The sequence below is a fragment of the Centrocercus urophasianus genome, unplaced genomic scaffold (genome assembly GCF_019232065.1).
Source record: "Centrocercus urophasianus isolate 14NV4802_14NV808 unplaced genomic scaffold, USGS_Curo_1.0 seq_18, whole genome shotgun sequence".
NCBI classification, from domain to species: Eukaryota; Metazoa; Chordata; class Aves; order Galliformes; family Phasianidae; genus Centrocercus; species Centrocercus urophasianus.
Genome location: NW_024884733.1, coordinates 12,230,751 through 12,256,366, shown reverse-complemented (window position 1 = coordinate 12,256,366; position 25,616 = coordinate 12,230,751). Strand labels below are relative to the sequence as shown.

Genomic DNA, 25,616 nt, shown 5'->3' with positions numbered 1-25,616 from the left:
CCTTGTGATATTTGAACAGTATTTTGTAAACTGCAATGCAAAATACTCAAGTGCACTACCACAAGAATGTCAACAAATGTTTCAGAAAACTCTTAAACAACAGCCAGAAACTAGAGTTACTGTGGGTGGTAAGCCAACTGGGCATTATATAAGCTCTTAATGACACACATCTTTTCAAGACGTGCCTTCATATATTTGAATTTTATTTAAACATGCATGTACTATATATACATATTTGAAAAATATTTTTCATAATTTTCAGTTTGTGTAATTTGCACTCCAATGAAACATCCCTTTACTTTGCTATTCCTTCATCAAAGCATGCATATATAAATACGAATGCTGCTTGTATTGCTGTTCTTTAAACACAGAAGCCGTTTTGTTCTGTAGTAACGCAATGCATTTGGTTTGTGAAAATACATGCATAAACTTTTTATGCACAGGAACTGTATTCCATACCATGAACTCACCTAATTTTAATTATGCATCATGACCTACTTATATAGATGACAGTTTCCCCCCAACTAAATTGTGAATACTAGCACTTCGAAAGTTTTCTTTTTTTTTTTTTTTTTTAAGTGAAGATAAGTTACAACATTAAAAATAAATGAGCTATTTTTGTCAGTTGATTGGACACTGAGTACACATAATAAATCACCAAGAGAATAGTCTGCTAGTCTGTGTGCTAACCTTGAGCTGCAATTTTTCTATTGCCTGCAATTCAGAAGACAATAAGATGTTTTACCCAATCAGCTGATCAGCTGAAGGAACTCAAAAGACTGAAATGGCTTAGAAATACACAGGCTTTTAGATATCAAATTACCTCTGGAACACTCTACCCAGAAGTAACTCAAACAAAACCCATTTGAAATACAGCTTCAATATTCAAAAAAATCAATAATTTAAACCACAGGTTGAACATTTTTACTGCTTTCACTGCAGACTGCTGTTTTTTTTTTTTTTTTGAAATGAAAATGCTAATGGCACCAAAGGGAAAGCTTCAGCCAGAAGAAATACATGTGTGTAGGCATGGATTGGCTAGGAATGCTGGTTTGCCCTCCCTCCTCTCAGTTATGTTCACATAAGATCTCTTAAAACCAAAAACTCTCATTTCTATCACTTTGAAAAAAATATGTTTTACTTCCCTGCATTTAATTCTTCTGTCCATGAGAGTTTAGCTATGTCAAGGTGCCCCACAGTAAACATTCATGCTGAATACAAATGCTACAGCCTCAATCACGCCATCAAATCACATTGTTTTGCAACTGTCACTAGTGTCGTGATTTTCAATACTGGAATTGTAAGCTCTTGTGCAGAGACAGCAAAGCAGGAATGTGTGTGATGCTGTGTTCCAACATCTACATCACAAGTGGGAAGCAATACAATGCATCCTGAAAAAAATCAAGTACAGATGGTCTGCTAAAGCAGCAGAGTCTCTGGCACTATTTTTTCTTTAAGTTTTGTTAAAGAAAGAATGTAAGAGGATAAGAAAAATAAAAAACAATAAAATTTACCCAAGACAGTGCTTATGTATCTCTATGTAGGCAGCTCCAAACATACAGTAAGAACAATTTTTGTTGCAGCAGCAAAGCATTACTTTTATTGATTAAGAGGTACACAAGAAATTGCGAGATGGATGGTCTGTGGTTTATAGGTTTCAATGCTTTATTCTCACATATGTACTCATTCTCTCTTTAAATACTTTTTCAGTGTTCTCCAATCAGAGGGCTATAATGAAAAAGAAAATCTAAAACATATTATGAGGAAAAGGTGCTCAAGTAAAGAAAACTATGCATTTGGATATGTATGGCTTTATCGTAAAGACTAAGTTTGCATTTCCAGATTAAAATTTCTGTTTGTAGAAAAAAATATGATAATATATCCCTTGTGAATTTTATGACTGATAAATTTGTTCAATTTTAGTCCAAGACAGATGCAGATTTTTGCCTGGAATAAGAAATAACAACAGTATAACCATTACAAAAATGTGACACTCAAAAATGTGTACTCCAGAACTTCAGAGATGGACTCCAATATTCTGCTGTTCCCTGAAGGCACAAAATTTCTCTGGATGTCAAAGAAAGAAATCCATAAATAAGTAGAGAAATTCATCTGAGTTTAAATACAGCAGACTACAGGAAAATAAGATTTTGTTTATCATGTGCAACCACCCATTCCAGGTACTCCTCGCAGGCCTTAAAAGTTATCTCTTACACAACTAGCAGCAAGCAACTGACCTGAGAACAATGCCCCTGGCAGCAACATAAAGAGTTTCCAGAGCACCTGGAAACTCAACATTCATCCTTTTCTTAATTTTGCAAAGCTAAGGAGGAAAAAAAGTTCCTCAAGTTTGCACTGGAGTTAACAGCCAGGCTGCTCCAGATCACCGTGGTGCAAGAGCATATGCATTAACAGCGCTCAGAGGAACTGCCAGCAACTCCTCCCCTTCTGGCCCAGCATAACTGGAACACCAGTATGGGCAGGGAGGATTTAAATTCCCCAGCGGGGCACCTCATGGCATCAAGGCATATAATTTGTTACCACCAACAATATTTGGATAGATTTAAAGAGTAGTTCCATATAGCAAGCACCAGCAGTAGCTTAATCTTGAAATGCAAAGCATGGATACCTTTAGCAAGGCCTGCATTCAGAAAATAAAAGGGGTTCACTCTTCTGGCTCTTATCTGCTGCTGCAGTTACGGCCTGCAACAGAACTACAATGCTCAGCCGGAAGGACTGATAATTCTCTTGCTGTAGCCTCTGGATATTTCCTCTAACAATCCTAGCATTATTCCTGTCTTGGCAGGACTGACTTTTGCTCAGCATGCTCTCAGCCATGCCCCAGTCTCACACAAACACTGAATAATGCAATCAACTGCTCAAGCTAAATCACCTGAGAACTATAAGGCTGAGTTTCGACATATTGAAAACACTTCAATCAATGACACTTTGCTAAACCTTCTCTATGGCTTGATACACACATTAAATGAAAAGGTAGTGATCAGGAACCTCCTGAGCCACGTGTGGAGAGAACCCGATGAGCAATGCACCAGCATGCAACACCAACAGCGCACGCACTATGGGCTCCTCCAATGCCATTGCTTAAGCACCAGGCTTTGCCAATGGACAACAAAAATGCTTTCAGGAAAGAACATGGCTGGGAAAACACTGCTTGCAGGTACTTGGGAAACGTTTCCTTTTTTGATCAAGCACAGAGTAATACGCATATAATAAGATGCAGCTACAACTGCATATGAAAGCATTAATAATTTTTGAAACACAATTCATCAGAACGTTGTTAATTGCTATTTGAGAATAGCATTAAGAATAGCATTATTGTATTTTCTTTTTAAGATTTTCTTTTTAAGATTTTAGGAGTTTTACATATATATATTTACTACACAATGTGAATTACCTGATGCATCCTTTATGTTTGTGCAATTTATTACATCAGAGATCATAGTAGCATGTGCCAGAAATTCCTTCAAAAGCACGCAAAAAGGTAACAATTATCCTCTGAACTCCTTTCTCTGTCTTCAGAGAATAAAATGCATTAGCAACATATCCGTTTTCTGCCCCATGACAGACAACGAAAGCAAGTGTGATGGTTGCACTTTGTGCTTTCAGCTCCTGCAGCTGGCTGGTGAAGTGAGCTTTGTTCTGACTGTGCTGTCAGAGACAAAAAGAATAGTTTCTCTAATACTTTTAAGGAACAATTCTTAAAAAATAGTACAGAAAAATGAACTGAGGAGGTCTGCTTTTGCACATGTGCAGATGCATATGGAAATGCGTGCATGTAAACATCAAATACAAATCTAAAAAATGTTTTATTTGAAAGAAAATTAGGCACGTTTAGCTTCCTTGGATACTTTTGACTTGAATCAATGAACTACATTGGTTTTATTTTGTGAAAAGAATCTCAAAACCTCATGCAGAGGAATCACAGTGTTCTGCTCTATACAAATAAACACAGAGAAGCAGCATAGTAAGTATAATTATAATACCCTCAGATGAGGGTCAAGGTCCCTTAGACTGGCCTCAGTGCTTGGTCTCACATCTTATGCCTGCCACAGTAGAAATCCTCTCGATTGCTCATGATTTTGCTTTGTTGTTTTTGAAGGAAAAATCATAAGCAAAGCCACACAACATAGACGGAGCTACACAAAGGCACTGTTAACTGTGGAGGTGAAGCAAGAAGATCGTGGCATAAAAAAGGCTTCATTAATTCAAAGAAAGCATAATTTACACCCTTACTATTTTATTTTATTTTTTAAATAACTGTGTGGAAAAAGACATGTTTAACCAGCAATCAAGGTCTGGAATTCACCTTTTTTTTTTTTTTTTTTTTTTTTTAAATTCCATTAAGATGATGACATTGTGCCTAAACAAAATATCACACTTGCTAAAATGTAAAAAGATGGGCACCTATGAAAAAATATATAATTCCCAAGACTGAAAGTGGATATCATATTTTCCTTTGCTTAACTGACATCAAAGCATTCCTTGTGTGTGTGTGTGTGTGTGTGTGTGTGTATACATATATATATGTACATACATATATACACACACTTTCTGAGATTGTTTAGGATACAGAAGAATTATTTTCCTTAGATTTGCTGATACGTGGCTCAAATTAAATCTTTGCAGTATGTAAAGACCCAGTCCTACACTGCACTTTCTTCTGATTCTGATAATTAACTTTACAGAAGCATATATATGAAGGTACATTTCTGAATTAAATTTAAATCACAGAGAACTGACACTTTTGCTGAATTGGTGTCTACACTCCTTTACTGTCCAGACTCTCGCTGTTTAATACTCTCAGCTGTTTCCATGGTCTTTGGGTCACAGCCTGGAATCCAGATACTTTCATTAACTGTATTATAGATGAGCATAACTCACACATATTTAATTCAGAACACCATTATGACCTGCTCATACTCTGTCACATCTAGGGATGGATACAATGACTAATGAGGATTCAGAATATCATAGATGATGGTTATGGTGGTTGGTGAGTATCCTTATTAACAGTCATCCCTTTTCAACATCAGCACAAAAATGGAGTATGCTCGGGACTCCACCAAACAAATCACAATGCAGCAATTATTGCCCTGGTGAACTGTACTGTTTGGTGATGTTCTTTACACAATCACTCTAGCATTCTCTGTTAATTAGCCGAAATTTTAAAGGAAACCACGTAACATCCAAATTCTGACTAACACATGAGAAGAATACATGCTACTGCTTTTAGATTACTACATGCTTACATTGTACTTTATTTACAGCTTCCAGTAGCTTTCAGATAAATTTCTCATCAGGCCTGCTTCCATGTAGCTGGAGAAGGCTAACAAACCCCTTGGTGCTCACATGACAACCTTTGTGCAAACGCATCCTTATTCTGTCATCTGCTGGCAGCGTGCTTCCCAGTCCTGTTCCCTGCCAGTCCTTACCAGTTTGCCAATTACACAAGCTGCTTCCCAGACATCAGACAAAAATTCCACAAGACTGCTGTGCGAGTGTACCCTAATTAACCATCAGCTTAATTAGACAATTTACTGTGTAATTAGCAGGCAATTAGTCAACACCTCTCAGATCTTATTGACTGCTGTGACAGCCTTTCTTACTCCGCACATTCCAATACGCTCCCACGACCACGATCCCAGCACCATCCTGTACAACAGCAACCTTTGCAAAGGAAGGGAAATCATATTACATAACAAGGGAAATGGGAGAAAATCAATATATAGCCAGTTCATTTATCGAATTGACTTCCAGCCAAGACACCTTTTTTTTCTTTTTTTTTTTTTTTTTTTAAACAGCAGCAGCAGGTCAGCTGCCAATGAAAAAACACTCTGCTACAACATTACTTTATGTCATTTTCTTTTCTAATGTGTTTTTGTGATTTTTTTGCTTGGAAACTCTTACATTCCACTGAATCATCAAAGAGGTCAGTCAAGAAAAAACTCACTGTCAGTTTATGCATATGATAGAGAACAATGAAAACGTATTCAGAGCTGCTTTTCAAAGCTATAGCTAACATTGTAATTCACTGTCTCATAGTCCCAAGTTGTGTTGGCAAAGTCAGATGAGAGCAGATTAGCTTTAATAATAAAAAGTCAAGATACAACAATAATTGTGACACTAGTGTAATTCAGTAAAAATATTTTAGAAATCCTTCACGCAAATCTGAAGTTGTATGCTTTTACATTACATGATGTCAAAATGTGCCATTAAATGATAACATAATACATACATTAAGAGTATTAAAGACGTGTGTTCCCTTTTCTGTAGACCAAAAATTGGATTTTGCAATTATCTGTGACAACTTATAGAGTAATAATTCCAGAGTTTATGGAATGGAGACACTAGTCTCCAGCCGCAATTAACTCTGCTACAGACATTCTACATGCTACAGACAAAAATCCTACACTTTCCTTCTGAAGGATGGAGTCCTGTAAAACTACAGTTGACTATGTTCTATATTTAGACAATAGCAACACCTCAACTAATGATAAGAAGCATTATTTAGTATACAGTGACATACGTATTTCCATTGATAATATGTGTTTTAATAAAGGAACTTTTCAAGTTTTAAACATAAGAGACTTCATTCTGGTTTTATAAAAACATCATCAGGAGTAAATGCAATTATATTACTATGAGATTCAAAAATCTGCTCTTTGTTTTCTTAACTTCTTGTGTGGACAAATGAGCATTAAACACAGCCCTACCAGTTTCATTTACCAATTGGGAAATCATGATCTGAGCTAACCTGAGGTTTAGATGATGCATGCTGCCCACATCAATAAGAGGTACTCTGGCATAAACAAAAATCACAAAAATGATTAAGCTAAAACCCTGTAAACCCATGTGTGGAAATACATGCTATCTTGCAGATAGTTCCACCATTTCAACTTATGTCTGCAAGCTTGTTAACACAAGTTGTGTACCTAAACATACATGTTTGAAGTTAGGATTGTCCACAGAGAGTCAGTTTGGGACATTATTTCTGCAGAAGCTCAAAGGCTGTATGGGATGCCTCAACTCTCTTTTTCCTGGTGCAGATAAGTTCTCATCCGACAGACAGGCTGCCATTTACCATGGGCAGAGCTGACCAAGAAACAACTATAGCTGATGCCTGGGGGAGAAGGCATGGTGTCAGAAGTATGCCTTCCTCTACACATCTGTAGCCTGTAGTATTAGTAAGCAAAGGTGGAGCCCCAACATTTGTTTTCTGTTGTTTTCAGTAAAACAAAATACTAAAAATAGTCTGCTATAACTCTTAACTGAGACTGAAAATTACAGATAAAAATTCTAAATTTCAGAATTACATTTGGCAATTTCTGCCCTACGCTGAAACTGTCTGACACAACATTACATGAAGTAGTGTCAAAATCATCAATAATCTGACAAGAGCATAAGAAATAGCTGAAGAATATTTTGTCTGGATAATATTTGACACAAGTACGTTATGTACCTGATTTTGCTAATCTTGTTTATTCAGGAAGTGATATTCAAAAACACTGAGTATTCAGATACAGCTATCAGGAGCTGCAGATTCTTAGCAGTTTTGAAAAAAGCATTCATGTCTGTGTTCTTCGTTTCTCTCTCTCTCCTTTGCTCAATATTTGAAAACATTTTAAGAAGGAAGTAAATAAAGTAAGGGTAACAAAGAGCAAAGCATCTTCTTCACCATAAAAATTAATACTGGTTAGACTTTTAGCTACTTGTCAAAAATCCATTCTGCTTTATTGGCTAGTAGTCATGCTCTTATTAGAAAAGATGTCTCCTCTTAACTACTGGTCACTTCACCCGATGACACATTATGCAGAGGAGGAGTGTTTCCTCCTAACTTACTTTTGATAAGTATTCTTAATAGAATGGCTTACGTAGAAAAATATTCAGTATTACAGTCTCTACCCTTTTCCAAATTTTACTCAAACTGCTTCTCAGTTGTTCTGCTTTAAGTGCAAAATGTTTCATGAAAATACTGGTTTACTACTATAGACTTCTATATACAAGTTGTCCAAATTTAATTGTCAAATTTAAACTGTGTTGATCCATTGTTTGCTATAGTGTTTTAATCTATTGGTTCAAAAAGGAAAAAGAAATAAAACGCAAAACATCTCCAAACACCGTGTAAAAAAGCCAAACAGATTAATGGAAAATGCATCCTTAGACAATTACAGGTGAGGAATCTGAGCATACCAAGAACCGGCTTTAAGAAACACAGTTAACTTTTCCTTCGATGGCCAGCTCTGTGTTACAGCCTTCAGGAAGGTATGCTATTGCTGGACAATGGCTCTATGAAACTTATGAAACGAGCTGAAGGTGCAGAAGACAAATGTTACAGCCAAGCTCACTCTGCCCCTTGAGCATGAATGGAAGGAGAAGGGAGATGCAGAAAGCTTTTGTTTTGTTTTGTTGCTCCACTGTAGAATTCTCTCCTTCAGCATGAATGTCAATTTACTGACACACTGCTCACACCCTGTGTGACAGATCCCTCCTTGCAATCCACTGACGTGTTGTCACATTGTGCTCCACACCCTGGGCTAACAAAGTTCTCCACAGAAGAGCAAACTGTGGTGCTCTGTGCAGAAGAAATATATCTTTGCCATATTTTGTGCTATATGGTTAGACATTTGTCCAAAGGTTTTTTGTTGTGGTTTTTTTTTTTTTGTTTGTTTGTTTGTTTTAACTAATAAAGTCCCTTTCGTTTATAAACTAATATATTATAAATTCCTGTCACTTTCTCAGATTTATAGAATGGTTTGTTTCTTTTTGCAGCAAAGTAACACATTTTCTGTACAAACGTATTCAAGCAAAATAATAATGTTGGTGTTACAGCATCTAAAAAATAAATGCACCCAATTTCATTTCTATGGCCTCTTACCTCCTGTGTTAGATTTTGCTAGTTACATGAAGAGATTTAAATAATGTAAAAATTGGAAACAATGAAGACAATACTTCTTATTAACTTTCCTTCAGAAATACAGAACAAAACAATGTATGTAAAGAATATATAAGAATATTTAGACCATTCATAATCATTTTAAAAATTGTAAAAACAATAAATAATTCAACCTACAGAGCTTTATATGCAAAGGAATCCTGTAAAATGTTCATTTTTCTCTTCAAATAATGTAGTTAATAAAAGTTGTCTGATGTTATTTAGTAAGAAGGCAAACAGTCCTTTTTATATTTGACATTAACAATCTGATCATTTGTCTCCCCAAAGAAAGCCCATACAGCTTTCATACAGACCACACAATGAAGAATAGTAATATTTCTGTTTACTGAGATATCAACTGGCATTTAGTTGCAAGTCAATGGTCTATCTTTGCTACAGCATACTAGACCTCAATCTGGCACCTACAAATGTCAGGTGTATAAAAAAAAATAGGTCGGAAATCAAAAGCATGTTCTAAATTTCTAAAAAACGAAACAAAGTTCACCTAAACATATTTGCTGCAGAAATCAGTACAATATTCAGCTGTCAATCTCAAAAAACAATGAGGCAGCGATGCTGTCAGTAGGACAGGATAATAACATTTCAAGCAGATGTTCAGGCAAGGCTCTAATTCTCACTGAACTCCCTTGGTAAGCATTTAATTTCTTTATCATATGCAAGCTAGGCAAATTGTACTTCATCAAAACTGTATTGTGAAATATTAATATTTCATATTATAGAAAAACTCCATAGAATAACCTTTGTCATATTAAGAACATCAGAATTTCAAATGTCATGGTTCTGCATTTTAATGCATCTTAAACAGCATTTTGGCTTGCCACCATAAATTATAACTAGTTTAATCTAAATTACTATGCTGTAATATCATACAAAAATATACATTTTTAAAATACAGATTCACTTCTGTGAACTACTAATGTTACGGAAAACAATATGTCATTGTTTTATGATTTTTTACCACTTTCAATTATAAAGTGAGATGTACATAGTGCAAACATACAGAGATAACTGGTTGATGGCAGAATCTGCATATTGAAATAACAGCATACAGATATGCTATGCATCCTGTGTAAATTAATGAATTCTCTACCAGGAATGGTTTTAATTTAGAAATGGTTCTGAAAATATATTGCAAATTCTGCTTCAGTGATTGGTATAAACATACATTATGACTAGAAAGTTTTCTCTGGTATGGGTTCATTCAAACATAATCTAGTTTTAATTGTAGCTTTGTTTTTAAGATCATGCATGCAATTTGCTTCATATACAATGAAAATACATTAAAGATTAGAAATGAAGTTAGTCTGCATGTTGATTTCTGCCTGTTCTCATAATAAAGGCAACTGCTTCCACATTATTGAAAGCGACAGCATCACAAATCAATGCATGTCACAGCAGAATAAAGACAGATGTATCTGATTAATCAGAATTAAATTTTACAAGTGAAGGAAGCATCTAAAAATCAAAGCAAATATTGCTGTTATCCCATGCTTTTTCCTCTTTCTAAGCAGCCCATACAGTGCACTAGGAGAACAACAAAGCTGAGTTGAGTTGATAAAACCCAAATTCATAGATAAATTCAGAGTGGTAGTGGAAACGTCTAGAGAAAAGACATGCACAGTTCATATAATCCCTGGCTTGTTTTGATACTGTGCTTGTACAAACTTTCTGATTAAAGATTTTAATGCAAATTTTATATACTAACCAGTATTCAATAATAAATTCTAAGTAAATAAACCAGCTCAGTACAACAGTTCTACTAAAAAAACCTCCCACACGTTGTTACTTGTTTAATTAACACAATATTTCTCATTCTGTAGGTAGTTTTGTGTTCTTCTAAAAGAGGTAGTGATTGATACTCATTTCTTTGTGGACTCTACGATATGCAGCTTTTCCATTCCCCTTCAAATAGCTTGCTGACAGAATTTACAAATAATAGTTTGTAGCAGAGTTATCTGAATAAGACAGAAGCTCTGTTTGAACCAACAGAGCAATGAGTTATTGATTCTACACTGAAAGAGTGAAGACATGAGTACAGAAGAAGGTGGGTGTAAAGGAGCATTTTTATTCTGCTACCGCTTTTCTTGCCTAGTGATAGTCCATGTTAAAAGCAGCTATTCTAATTTCTGGAAGAAATCAAATCTACTCAATATTAATGGTGCTATGCATATATGATTGCTTTCATAAATAAAGTTCTGCAAATCATGAATCATGACCCCCTCCTCTTCTAAAACATATAGACACATACAGGCATAGCACCATGTAATTAATATTTATATTACAAACTGTAATATCCACCATTTTCTAAAATATTCCCTATGCTATATACCTTCCATGTACACCAAAGCTATGCAAGACAGATAATGGCTGGGAAAACTTGGGAAGTAAATTATGGTCCAGCAGATACTATTGCTCAGTTGCTCTCCAACAGTCGGACAATATAAGAACGTACGGCCTTTCCTGGGCTTCAGGTACCCCAGCCTAGTGTTTTACAAGACTTTGATGTGCTAGGCAATGAATGAGGAAAACGAAGTTCATGTGACATGATCCTCATGATAATCACTCCTCTCCAACTTAAAACCTTTTCTCTCTTTTCTTGGATATCCTTCCTCCGTATTTCATCCTGCCTTTCTCTCTGATTTTATTCCATCACACTGTACTTAATCCATGTATTTCAGCTGCATATGCTCTTCAGTAGTCAAATGTCATCCAAATTTACCTCGCATCAGCCACTTTTGCTAAAGTGCCAAATGACACTAGCACTCAATAGGGAAGTCATTGGTTTCCCTATCAGAGACTGAACATGGTGGTGCATTCAGCAGTCAGTCCTAGAAGAGGGAGTGTTTTGACTGCTGCTAAGCTCCCACTGTTGCACAAGCAGTTAAATCTAGCCAGGACATATTAGACAAGGAGACAACAGGGATAAAAGCAGAATCCTGGTTGTACCACATACAACCAAGGCTGAAGTAGAAAAGCTTCAGCTGTCAAAAGTTGTCAAGCAAGCTCCCATTCTCCCTGAAACTCTTCTTCACTTCAGGAAACCTTTGTTTCTGGCCCTTCCGCACAGTCAGCTTTTACTAGCTTGGAAGGAGAGTGAAATCAGAAATCTCTGCTTCCATAGGTACTGCAGCCCATGAGAGCATACTGTTCTCTTCTAAACAATGCATAGGATTTGTGTCTATGCAAGCAAAGCTACGTGCTTTTTGGTTGTTTGTTTTTTAAAAAAGCACATTATGCCAGCTTACATTAATCAAAAATCTATTCCAATTATCTGTCTCAGCATTAAGTCAACATAGCAGTCTTTGTGTAGTATTTGTGGTTCAAAGAATAACTGCTGTATCTCACTGTGCATTTCTTCTCATTTGAAATATTTATTTTTGTAGCATTAATTTTCATGATGCTACTATAAACCAAGCAGTTTTATGTCTTCAGCACCTTCCAGCCAAGCGTCTCAAATCATTACAAATACTAAGGCTTTACTGCTATAGGAAGGCTATTGGGAAGACTACAGTGGTAGAAAAACTTGTTAGTATTTGTGTGGGACAGTGCTACTGCACACTGCAACACACAATTCAAGACATCATCTCTCTTGAAAGATCTCCATTGGAATGATACATCCAGAGCACGGCATCCAGGGGCACTGGATTTCAACCACTGATTCTGAAAGGATTCTGAGAATCTGCTATTTATTGGACTATCACCATCACTTCCAACAATTGCTTCCTTTCTGAACTACTACTCAAATCTGTAACCAGACAGTATCTGTTTAGCTCTCAAAACACCCAGCAATCAATGTGTTGTCTGAGAGAACTGCAAGCATATCAGAAATAACATTGGTTAATACATAAATCTCAGGACTTGCTATAAGTTACCTTCAGCCTAGGCACTGAATAATTACAGCTGACAGTATGTTATGCACATAAGTCAGTTATAAACATACTTGAATGACGTTTATGTCCTGAAAAGTGTTTTAATAAGAAATCCTGTAAAATAGACTAGAATCTCCATTGCAATCTATAGGAGCACTGACTTCCTTGGAATACTTCTAGTGTGAGAAGAAGCCACTCTGACATCTTTTATAGTCTTGTCTAGTCACACAGTCCTTTGTCCTTATAATTTCCTGATGTTGGAAGGCTACCTGCTGAGGTAGCAGAGCAAAAAGCCTACTTTTTCTCTCCTGCTAAGGTCTCCATCCACCAATCCTCTTTTACATTTCATATCTGAACAAAGAATAAAAGTCTCTTCCTTCCAAATACATCTCAAAAGCTCTCTTCACTCCATGATACCCTTTGTCACTAATTGACAATGCATTACCACCATTCACACCATTACTGAGACTTTACTTTTGATATTCTTCCTCCCAACATCAGCCGAACTGTGTCTATGCCCCAGCCAAAATCTCATTTCTTTCCTCCGCAATACTTTTCTCAAAATCACCGTTTTCTTTCACAGTCTAAACTTCTTGCTCAGAATCTCACTTTGCTATTTTGAATATTGTAACAGAAAACCCACTGCAAATGCAAATTGTAGATCAAACTATCCTTCAACCACTTCAGGTTAACACAAAATACTTTGTGTTAACTTTGTGTGAGGAATTTGTTTTAGGTGCCACACAGAGCCAAAGTCTTCAAGAATTTATTTTAACTCCTTCCTCTTCCACTACATCTTACTGAAGCTTTGTCTCTGAGCTACAAACCTCCAACAGAACTACTTGCCTCTCCATAGGCTTGTTTTACAGTGCCTCCATCTTCCTCATCCACTCAGCCTCAAGCTCACGCGTGCATTATTAAACTGCAATTGGAACTCAGTTTCAATGGCTTATCCTGGCAGTCCTTGGCAAAGTAGCAGCCTTTCAGGAGTTGCTTGATAAAGCTGTCATTCACTCCCTCTGAATTCTGATCTCTCACAGAAAACAATTTCTCTGCAATTTTTATGACAGTACCATTACTGTTATTAGCTCACTAATATTAAAAACATTGTTGAGTAAAAGGGAAGAATATGCATTTAATAGCAAAAACAAACAAACAAACAAAAACCCAACAAGAAATAAAACAAAACAAAACCCTAAAAACAAATCACAAACAGAAATTATTTTACCTTTAACCTGCAGTGTTGGAACTTTCAAGATAATTTGAATACATGATGCACTGTTTCCCTGCTTATCCTTACAGCCTAGATTGTGAGACTTCCAAAAGATTTAGACCTTTTTCAAATATACAAAAAATTAGTTATGTGCTAAATATGACTTGATTTATATTCTTACCTTGTCCAGGGAGAATGTTTTAGTGACAGCAAAGCCCCATCCAGCTTCAAAAGCTCTTCGAATCATTGAGGAACTAGTAGCAGGAGTTGCACTGGCAATGCCAAAAGGATTTGGAAACTTCAGTCCAGCCATTAATACAGTGATGTCTACTAAATCTATGGGAGTATAGAAGAGTGGTAGTTCTGGAGTAGTAGAAACTGCAGCACCATATAAGGACTGTAAAAAGAAAAATATCACAGTAATTTTTGCTGATTCATTTTTATATAATTTACTACTAACCTTGATAAGAGTTAAAAATAATAATAATCATCATCATTCATACATAATAACTAAATTTGAATTATTCTATTTTATATTCAAGTATTGCAAATCAGCAAAATATACTAATCACTTGCATGTGGAACATGTTCTGTCCAAATAGCCTTTATGCTGAAATATTATGTCACATGAAGAACTGTAATAATGAAACAGTTATTTCATATCCTCTACTGCCTGGTTTAATCCAAAAGTTTGTTGTTTCGTTGCTTTTTTGTTTGTTTGTTTGTTTCACCATTCTGAATAGCCAGTTCTGTTCCCTATACAGTCAGTAATAGTGAGGATTAAAAAGAAAAAAAAAAACAAACCAACAAACACCAACACCAAACACGTATAGACAGGCCCTTTCTAGTGTTCTTCCCAGGTGGTGACCTATGAAAACTGTGTTTTAGGAAAAGGTTCTGCACCAGAGGGTGGTGGGCATGGAACAGGCTCTTTAGAGCAGTGGTCACAGCACCAAGCTGCTGGAGTTCAAGAAGCATTTGGACAACACACTCAGACTTAGGGTTTGAAGTTTGTGTGGTTCTTTATGGAGTCAGGAGTTGGATTCAAGGATCCTTGTGGATGTCTTACAACTCAGGGTATTCTATATCCAGTGTACAGATTTCTGGAAAATGAGGGAACGAATCCACAGGCAGGATCACTCTGTAGGCTTTCACCCCGACTCAGTATACTTGGACTTCATGCACTTTTCTCTTCTATGCCTTGGGATACATGTCAAAATATGCAAATCTACTAACAAACATGAATACTTCAAAAGTGAAAAAAATTAGACTCTGATTCAAGATCAAAGAAGAACATACACATTATGCCTGTGACACCACAGTCACTTTTGTTTTCAGTTTTAAAGGTGGCATTTTCTCTGGAGAGTCAAAGTGAAATGCTTTCAATGTAAATGTTGCATTTAATATTGCAAAAATTGTACAGACAGAATCTTCCATGTACAGATGCTGAACAGCATCCTAATCAGGCTGCAGGAGGCAGAATTAAAATCTTTACTCACCTAGAAGTTGGAGCTGATATAACCACAACAAAATAAGGCAGATATTTTGAGTACATAGAAAATCCCCATGCAGTCTATGTTTCTAGGAAATCTCACCACAACATCAGCAAAGTAAAACAAAAAGGAAGAAACACTGTAACAGCATTTGTTAGTGTTTTCTGTAGCAGTGAAAAACCTCAACTTAGGAATTGCTACCTCTGTGTTTGTTGTTGTTACTTATTTACCCCTCTTCATCCATGAAAAGTAATAAGCATGAAGAGAATGAAGCTTTTCCATTGTTTTGTTTGATTTTTGTTTTGGCATCTTTTGTTGGTTAATTTGTTAATTTGTTGGTTTTGCCTCAAAAGTGCCTGGATTCTTGTCTCAGATTCTGACCTTAGATTTCCTCGGACAGAGAGCACACATCTGTGGGCCAAATCTTCCGATGGCATTAAAAGCCACTATGGAAAGTAGTGAGATTAGTCTAAATGATGTCAATCTGCGCATGTTCCCACTGGTGGCCATTTTGTAAAAAGCTAATTTTTGCATAACTCTACCACTTGACCACTACTCCCAGGCAGCAGCTGATGTAGTCACTTTATGATCCTCCTGGATCACAGAACAGATATAGGAGCATTTTTTAAATGGTAGCACTTTTTTCTGCTATATATTTGCAAGCTGCGATACCTGCTGAAACCAACATCAATATATTGAATTCTTACACTGAACTCTGAATTTGAATCTGGCAGAATGACAGCTAAGAGACTTATGGAAAAGCTTTTGGGCCAACTCCCCCGCATTTGCACATTTGAGAAATAAGCCCAATTTTCCATTTTGAAAGCAGCCATTTGTTAATTTATTATTATTATTATTATTTGTATCCAGAACTGTACACATGGTCTGTGTGGGTATACTTCAGTGGATGATTCACAAATTACTCCATCATTGTATAACTGTAAATATTGATTGCCACAGAGAGATACACAGATAAATAGGTGAAGTGCTGCAGCTTAAGTTACATTGTACCGTTTCTTTTCCCAAGCAGGACAATATAATCTCTAAAGCTGCTCTCGGCTAAAAGGAATGTTGCATGAAAGTGAATCCTAATAGCAACCCAAAATGAGCATCCTGTGATAAAGCAAAATAAATATAATGCAATAGATGCATAAATAAAAATATCTACTGAAGAAGAGAAAGACTCGAGTGAGATTACTGAATTTAGCCATGCAAAAATAGGCCTTTCCTCCTGCATGTAAACTGGTCACAAGCCACTTGCCCAAACATTTCAAACAGTCCTATTCTTCCCACTGAACTATCCTCATGAAGAGCAAAACCACTAGCAATTTCATCAAGGATCACTGAAGGACCTCAAAATGTGCCTAACCATTTGTTTGTGCTGGGGTGGCCTGAGTCTGCCCAGGTAGCAGAACAGGAGGAGAAAAGAAATAAAATAAAAAAAGTGGATGAATCCAGGTCTTCAAAAACAAACAAAGGCAGGATGGAGCTGGAGGTTCAGTAGCCAGTAGCTTTATATCCCTGCAGATTTATCTTCCTCCATCCTATCACTTCACTTTTAGCTCTATTTATTTTTGCTGTTCTTTCCTTTCAGCACAGTGCTTATAAAAGAAATAAATTTAGTAAGCCCTGATGTGTTGTTTTCTACAAAGCAAAACTTTTGGCAAACTATAATGTTTTATAGGTTCCTGAAAGCAAAATAATCGTTATAATGAAGGATTTCCCTGACAACGCAAAACAAATAGGAAAAGAAAGCCTGCAGGCAAGAGTTTATTTATAATAACTCTTCCCTTGATTTTTAAAAGCAGAGGACAAAGAGCGTGGCTCACTCTTCCTCTAATTTGATGCCAACCAGCAAAGCTAACAATATTGCAGGTACTTACTTTATTGTTTCAGTCATGGCAATTTTTTGGACACTGCAAGAGCGTGGTAAAAAATCCCCAGCACACAGTGTGCAGTGTCCCTGCCCTGCTCTAACCAGGATATGCCCAGAGGCAAAAGCAGCACAGCCTGAAGTGCAGGGCTGAGACAGGGACCGAGCATTAAACCTGACAGAATTTGTGACATTCATTTTCTTTAGATGGAGAAAATTCTTAACCACAGTGATATGGTCTAACTCCATTTTTGTGCCTTTAACAAAGACAGACTATGAGAGTGAGTAGTTGTATTACTGGTATTTTTCACAGAGAGTCTTCTCTACAAATCCTACTGCTTGGGAGTTTTTCTGAAATATTTTCATCTCATTCCTGCTTTCACTCTCTTTTTAATTCCCCCTTACTTGTATATCTTCTAACCTTTTTCCAATTATCTGTTACGTGACTTTGTTTTATACACCTTGGCTTTAATAAATATGTTATTTCACAAAAAAGAAAAATCACAGAATGATTGGAAGGATGCCTGGAGATGATCTAGTACAACATCCTTGCTCAAAGCAGGATCACCTTGAGCAGGTTGCTCAGGGCTCTGTCCAGTCAGGGATTTTCTAATGCTTCTTTCAGGCTTTCTCTTTCTGGAACAGACATATTTCTTAGTCAATAGTAATGCAGTTAAAATACCAGGTTCCCTGCACGTGCACTGTGTCCAACTTTTTGAAAATGTTTTCTTACTTGTCTCCATGCTAGTGTTTAACATGGCGGTTTACAGGACAAGGGACACTCACCTCTTTTCTTTCAGTTCTCATGAATAGAAGTAGAGAGTATAATTAACAGCTTCAAAGACAAGTTTCCTGGGAAACACCCATCTCTGGCATCGATTATGAAATAAGGTACTTTCTTACATGCTTGAGAAATATATGAGAAGGGTCAACCTTCAGAAAAGAATCAACAGCTATACTCTTCAGATTTATATTTTTGACAGCATAGATAAAGAAATATAATAATAAATACACAACACTGGTTCAGAGTTGCACAGAAGACAGAGATGTGTTCAAAATTCATATTTCACCTAAGTGAAGTACAATTTATATCAGATAAGATCTGGTCCTCTATTTCTCAAGTGCATAGTACACATGCCAATTTTAAAATATGAAAGATACTGGTCACACTGGGCCAGTAAAAATATTAAACAAATAAACAAAGAGATTTACATTTAAAAAAAAGGATAATTGTGGGAAAGAGTGGGAAAATCATTTTGTTAGAAGGATTTTAGTGAGAATAAGATGTCGTACTGACAGCCAAATATAGGAAAATGCTTCTCAGGAAAGTGTATGAATGAATGGAGGAGGAGTACAGAGTCAAGGCTGGTGTCTAAACCTTCCTGGTCAAGAAAGAAAACAATGCAAGAACTGTGATGGGAGAGCTGTCTTGCTTTCAAAGCAGGCACAGACAATTATTAGTTAGTCCTGCAATAATTGTAAATTATCCTGACTATAGCTACTGTGTAATAGTTAATAATAAATCCCATTCACTGATCAAGATGAAATGGAAGAAATGGATGCTAACTGAGGCATAGAACAGAATAGCAGCCTATATTGCTCTGCCCACTATTACAAAGTTACCTTTGGACAAAAGCAAGGGCCATTATAATCCCCAAATTAAATTCCCAAATTAAATAAATCACCATGACTAATTTAAATATGTTTTTACAACATTCATGGAGTAACAAAAAAGTCTGAATCCTGAAAAAATGGGAGTAGTACATAGTTACATTAATTGAAATGGTTGTGTTTGAACCCCTACCGACCTGTAGAGAATTGTTTAAAGGAGACTGCGCTTTCAAACAGGTTCTACTTCATCTGCCCTTGGTTAGGTTTTGACTGGTCATCTTTATAGAAACTAAGCCAACACAGAGCTGCAGGCAACAATTTCTGAAATTAACCCATGCTTAGCAGAGTGGGCAGAAAATGTTAAGAGGCAGGAGACATTTAGGCAACTAATGATGGAAAGTTTCCAGAGAAAGAGCAGCCAAGAAGCTTCTGTAAATAATTCCTGGTTTTGAACATAAGGCATTTCTACTGGAGAGTTCTTGAGTCTAGATCTCATGCTTCACTTGACCGTGTGCCAGAGCTTGAAATGATTGGAGTTTTAGGGCACATAGCTAGCCCATCTGTTTGTTTAGCCTTTTGTCTGGAGTAGGTTCGGATAGCAGGAGCATACTGTTCAAACAGGAATTTCTGCAAGGAGTTGGGGCGGTGGGGGGTTTGTCTTGAGTTGGTAGGTATATTTTATGGAATATTTCTATTTTACTAAACACTGACTGCATTATTTATACATTTAATTACTGAGAGAGCTGATGATTTTGAAAATGGCTACCTATTTCTGTAACTAAAATGCAAATGAATAGATGATAACAATGTGTTTAATACCTATCATACTTAATTCAGACACTCAGTTCACACAAAGATTGCTTACCTTAAGAATCTCAAAGTAAAGAGAAAATAAGGTACTTTTAAAAGGTTTTTCTTCATTTCACATGGAAAGTTTTCAGAATATGGGGCAGTGGAATGACCATGCAATACACACAAAAATATGCACCCACATACATTATCTACCTCTATAGACATGAGGGTAACATTATCCTCTCATAAACAACTTCTTTAAAATACAAACCCTCCTTCAGATCTACCAAGTCCAAGAACTGGTAAAGCAAACTGCCAAATTACAGCGCACTCCACCACAGCAACCAGATTTTACAAGGGCTGCACATCCAAATAAATGCCCCTGGGCTACCCATTCATCTAACAGCTGGAAAGGTGACACTTGACATTTGGAAACTTTCCTGTGAAGATTGCTGTAAGGATTTCCCATTAGCTTCCTGGTGAGATTGTAAGGTCGAATAAGCTGCCTTGAAACCTGCAAAGGGTAACGGAAATTCTCTAATATCACAAGCCTGCTTGCTTTAAAATTCTAATTCTCAAACCAGACTATTCAGATTTCCTGCAAAGCATTCAATACATACCAGGGGAAAAGAAAAAAGGGTCATGGTTTTATGAGGAAAGTTTTGAAGAAGAAGCAACACGAAAAAGGAGGGGTTTCAAGTGATAGTTGTATTTATAGGGGTTAAAGATGAAGGAGACTAAAAAGGAGATGTCCCAGTATCACAGTTACCCAAATTCACTGTGTACTGAGAAATTAAGCAAGTACATCAGGGTTCAAAGATGTTTCACACTCAGCATTTTCAAAGGGTTGAAGAAGCCAGGACACAAATAGTGCTTTAGATCAAGTGAAAAAAAAATATGCACAGATACTAACAACAAGCTTTCAGTTGAAGTATTTTTAGGAAGTGAAATCAGACCCCAACAGCATGAAATTGCACAAACATGCAATCAGAGAGGCTTTGAGCAGATGGATGGGGGAGAAAGACATCGAGCTGTTACAGTCCCAACTTCAGTTGTTGAAATCTCTTTTGGTGGAAGAATGAATCATGTATCGTATTTCTAAAAAGTTCCTTACACAATGAACACAGTCTTTGTCAGCTGGCTGTCTGCACACAGGCTGTATCTGTCTCTGACAGCTCCTCTGCAGTTAGTGCTCTCTCCTCAACTAGAAAAGGCAGGGCTAGTAGTTACCAGGTTTTTCAAGTCTGTACCCCTAATATTTTCATTACTCAGATAAATTCTCCTTTCTGTGATTTTCCTCTTTGCATTCAGTGACTATTTTGTCTTGTGCTTCCGTTTGATCAGCCTCAGTAAAGCCAACTCTGATTCTCATGTAGATCACAGGAGTTCTCTGTAAACTGTTAATACACTTATACTCCAGAAATACTAAAACAGAAATACTAAAAAGAAATACTAAAAATGTCTGCCATCAATGATGGCAGTATTATTTTTTACTTCACGCAGTATTAAGATATTTTACTTTTTTAATAACGATGGACTCACTTCCTTTTTCCCAGTTACCAATCAGGACTTCTACTCGCACGGTGTTATTTTCCCTGACTGGAATTCACAACTGGAGTTCAGAAATAGTTTCTTAGATTTCAGTGTTAGGATAGTGTAAGACAGCTGGATTCAACTCCTCAAAATCAAGTATGCAATCTAAGTTGAATGACTATGTAACGTACAAATCACCAAATAATCTAGACTTGCATATTTAACCTATAATAAATAAATAGTTACCTGTATGTATCTGTGCATGTACCAAGAGGCTTGTTTTCCATCATTTACTGATTCCACTGTAGTGTTAGCATGACCAGTGATATCACCGCCTGCAAAAACCCAAGGTTCACTCGTTTGCATAGTTTCTGGATCTACTTCGGGAAGACCCCATCTGTTAAACTTGATAGGTGCCATGGCCTCTCTGACTGCAATTAAAATGAAGGACAAATATGTTAGCAGAAGAAAGAAAAAAATGTTGCCAGAATCTCTCAAATACATTCTGATAGCAATTAGAAAAGGAGTTCCAAGGTCTAATTTTTTTCACTTAATTAAATGTGAGTTTATGACAGAACTGAAAAATTACTTTCTATACAGAAACTTTTATGTTGAGGTAGTAGAGGTACATAGTAGCACAACTCAGAAGAATATCATCTACTATATGGAACAGTTCTTTGGTAACATCAGTAAGTGGTTGGTTCCTCTGTGCCTCCAAAACCAGACGTGTACAAAATACAAGACGATGACAGCCACAAGAAGTGACTGGCTACCAGAAATAATTGCTTTTAGTGTTGTTCTGCTCTCTCCCTGAAAAGAAACAATGTACCCCAGAAGTTACAAAGTCTTTCACACTAATATTATTTACATCCAAGGAAAAAAAAAAAATCTGAAAACCCTACTAAGAACAAAGCTAACAAAGGAAATTTTTTTCCCCCTCCACCCATGGCTTTGTGCTGTACTTTCCACATCAACATGCTTTCCACCTGAAAACTTAACATATTAACTCCTGCACAACTTAATATACCATATATGATTTTTGAGGTTTAAAGACAAAGAAGAATGTTTATGATTTTTAGAAATTGATTCAGAATTTACTTCACACATTCCTTAATGCTCACAACAGAAACACTGCTACTTTTCTATAGGTCATTATCAAACCTGATAGAAAACTTTTATATGCAACATTTTCCCTACCAGGAAATGTTATGCTGTTATGCTTTGACTGCTTTGGTTTTGAAGAAGTGTATTGATGTAAAGCTTCTTTTTTTTTTTTTTTTTTTTTTTTTTTTCTGGAAAAGATACATTACAACAAAATGGAAAACATACTGTATTGATATTTAAGCTCAGAACATTCTGAAATTAAGGCTCAATTTGAAACAAATATATAAAGAGTGAAATTACAGAAACAATAAAAATAAAATGCTTACACAAAGATAATCTTTCCTATATTTGTCACTAAAATTTCTGAGTATTTAGATCTTTAAATACCTTAATTTTTTTAAGCCAGTAAACAGTATGTAGGCATTCTGTGTGTGAAATATTGTCCTTAAAAACAACGTGGATGTAATGACTAAAAAAATCAGACAAACATTTTGACAAATGGCACTGAATACAAATAAATCATCTTAAAAATAATCTTTCTTTCTTAACATGATTTTGATTATGCAACTTCTAACATTATTTTATTATCGCTGAGACACTCCAGAACAGCTTCATGAACAGAATCACATTTTCAGTCAATATTTTCAGCAAATGTTGATGCCATATATCAGAGTGAGTTATTTTTATGCGGCTTTAAGTCTAAAGGAACTGAAGATTTTGCAATAAAATGCAGCTTAAAACTGTGCTGTCCCTCAGGGATATACCGCTAGCAGATGCAGATTGCCAAGGTCAATTAAACTGATGTTCTTGTGCTGTCATATATGTAAAAGAGAAACCTGCCAGCTTAAAACAAGAATATTTCTCCTACACCAACACAAGGGCAAATTCACACTACTGCCCCAGTGTACTCCCAGGTGTACAGCAACCTTCAAAGACATTCTCACACAATGTCATGATGAAATTTTCTTCCCAGGCTCTGCATGTCCCTTCGCCTCCAAATCAAATATCACAAGGGTATTTCAAAGAGGAGAGCTGTGTTTGAAAAGGGGCAAAATAATAAAAAGCAAGATACAAATATTTAAATCTGCTTATCCCACCTATGTTCTCTTTTTTACCCTTGGCAAACACAAATGTCCACAGGAGTCAAACCCAAAATTTTGGATTTTAATTTTTTTTCATCTGCTTCAGAAAGCAGAATCACAATTTTAAGCTGAAAGCAGAAACATTTAATCTATATTCAAGACATACTGCTTGCACAATTCCTCCTACCCTGCAGAGTTTTGGCTTAACTTGGCAAGAATAATATTTGCCTACTAGCAGAATCAAAAAGTTACGAAATTGCTTCCTTTAAAAATATTTAAATTATTGAAAGGTCACACCAAACAGAACCTTCAGAGCGAGAGACTTTTCAGTCTGGAAATGAGAGTTTGTTGGGTTGGGTTTTTGCTTTTGTTTTGCTAAGGAAAGTGCCTGTGGTTGCTGATAGTAGTCCTATTATACTTCAGTAATATTTATAAATCGATACGTTAACTTCCTCTTTATGTCTCAGGCTGTACGTCAAGACAACTTTCAATCATCAATCAGCCATACATAGGATAACTTACTGAGTGCAGTGGTGCCATCTCAGCATGTGGTCCAGACAGTTCTCACAAGTCAAATACATACAGACTTGTAAAGAAATGTTCAGAAGGAAAAAAAAAAAATCACAGAGGAAAACTTGCCACAGCAGGGTTGGGTAGTGGGGTTGGGATAGATGACATTTTTTTTCTCTTAGATGATACCAAACCACAGTCTGTGTATTAGAGGGCAACACACTACTGGCGATGCAGTTTTTCCACAGGAAATTATTTACAACTGAAAGTTATGACTGCTACTTTCTTTTCATCATGGGAGGAAAATGGGTATTACTTCGGCTATCCCAGATCTGCTGCTTTTCTCAAATTCATCTTTGGATTGTTTTGTGCTAAAATAATTGTATGGCCATAATTATATCAAAAGCTTTTTGAGTGCCAAAAAGTCCAACATGCATCTGCTTGAAACACCTCCCCCAGGGGAATGAGGATTTATCTGCCTTATTCAGTGTTTTTAAAACTGAGAAAGCACATTTCCCTTGTGGTATGGTTGACATGGTATCCAGCAGCTATTTCCTTCTGTTTTTCTTATAATCTCCAAGATTTAGGTTAAGTAAAAATAAGGACATGATTCAAAGCCATCTTATATGAGTTCCTAATGTCCTTGGATCTTATATCCAGGGCACTTGAAGGGACTACTTTCTGCACTACTTACTACTGCCTGCAAGAAGGGAAGAACATTGGTCTTCCCAAGCGGAAGCTTTTTCTGTGCCTCTGAAGGTGTAAGAAAAAATCTTGGATCCATTCCTGAGCTTGTAAGAGATGAACCTGGCTATCAGTTGTCTGAGCTGCTGTTTGCCACTGAACAACAAGCTTTCTGTTTTTGTTAGTGCTCTCTTTGGGACAGAGTAAGGAGACGAGTGTCTTTCTAATGCTTTCGATCTTACATTCCTTAAAGTTCCAAACTAATACAGCTTTTTTTTTTCCTTCAAAATTCAGCATGCAATCTTGTGCCTCTGTTGCCTTCTCCTTTATAGCCTGATGAGATATTTTACATAAGTTGCTCTGAATGTAACAAATCCCATTTATTTCCATGGAAAACACAGCAGATACAAAGAGTAAAACAATACTATTTGATAGAGAAAATTCTCAGCTACAAAACACCATTTTTCAACATAGTCAGCACCATTAGCTGTGCATTTTTGCCAGCCATGAAGAAGAGCCTGCATGCTATGCTCATAAAAATCTGCACTAGTGGAGGTGACCCACTGCCACACAGCTGAAATTCACCACCCACCACCTCAGTGTGCTCACATCCACTTTCTTCTCTCCATAAATGCACAACAAGCATCAGTGAATGTCAGTGAGTGTCATTTTTTTGGAGGAATTCAGTGGCGCACCTTTACTTCATATGCACTTCCATGTCAGATGCCAATGTGTCAGAGTGCCCGTCTGCTGCCATCTGACACACAGCAACAAAATACATTAGAATACTGTTGGAAGGTTCAGCCTCTGCTGCCAGACTACCAACATCTGTGATGTCGAGGGCCAACATAGCAACATAGGAGGCATTACTTTCAGAA

At 36.5% G+C, this 25,616-nt stretch overlaps 1 protein-coding gene across 2 annotated transcripts in view; it reads right to left on the bottom strand.

The window, feature by feature from the left end:
* DPYD (dihydropyrimidine dehydrogenase) overlaps positions 1–25,616 on the bottom strand; it is a 317,433-nt gene that overhangs the window by 140,687 nt on the left and 151,130 nt on the right. For both annotated transcript variants that reach the window (XM_042818948.1, XM_042818949.1), the window contains 2 exons: positions 21,605–21,789; positions 14,238–14,453 (listed from right to left, as the gene is read on the bottom strand). In XM_042818948.1, coding sequence (XP_042674882.1) covers positions 14,238–14,453; positions 21,605–21,789 — 401 coding nt within the window. The remainder of the gene's footprint in view (positions 1–14,237; positions 14,454–21,604; positions 21,790–25,616) is intronic.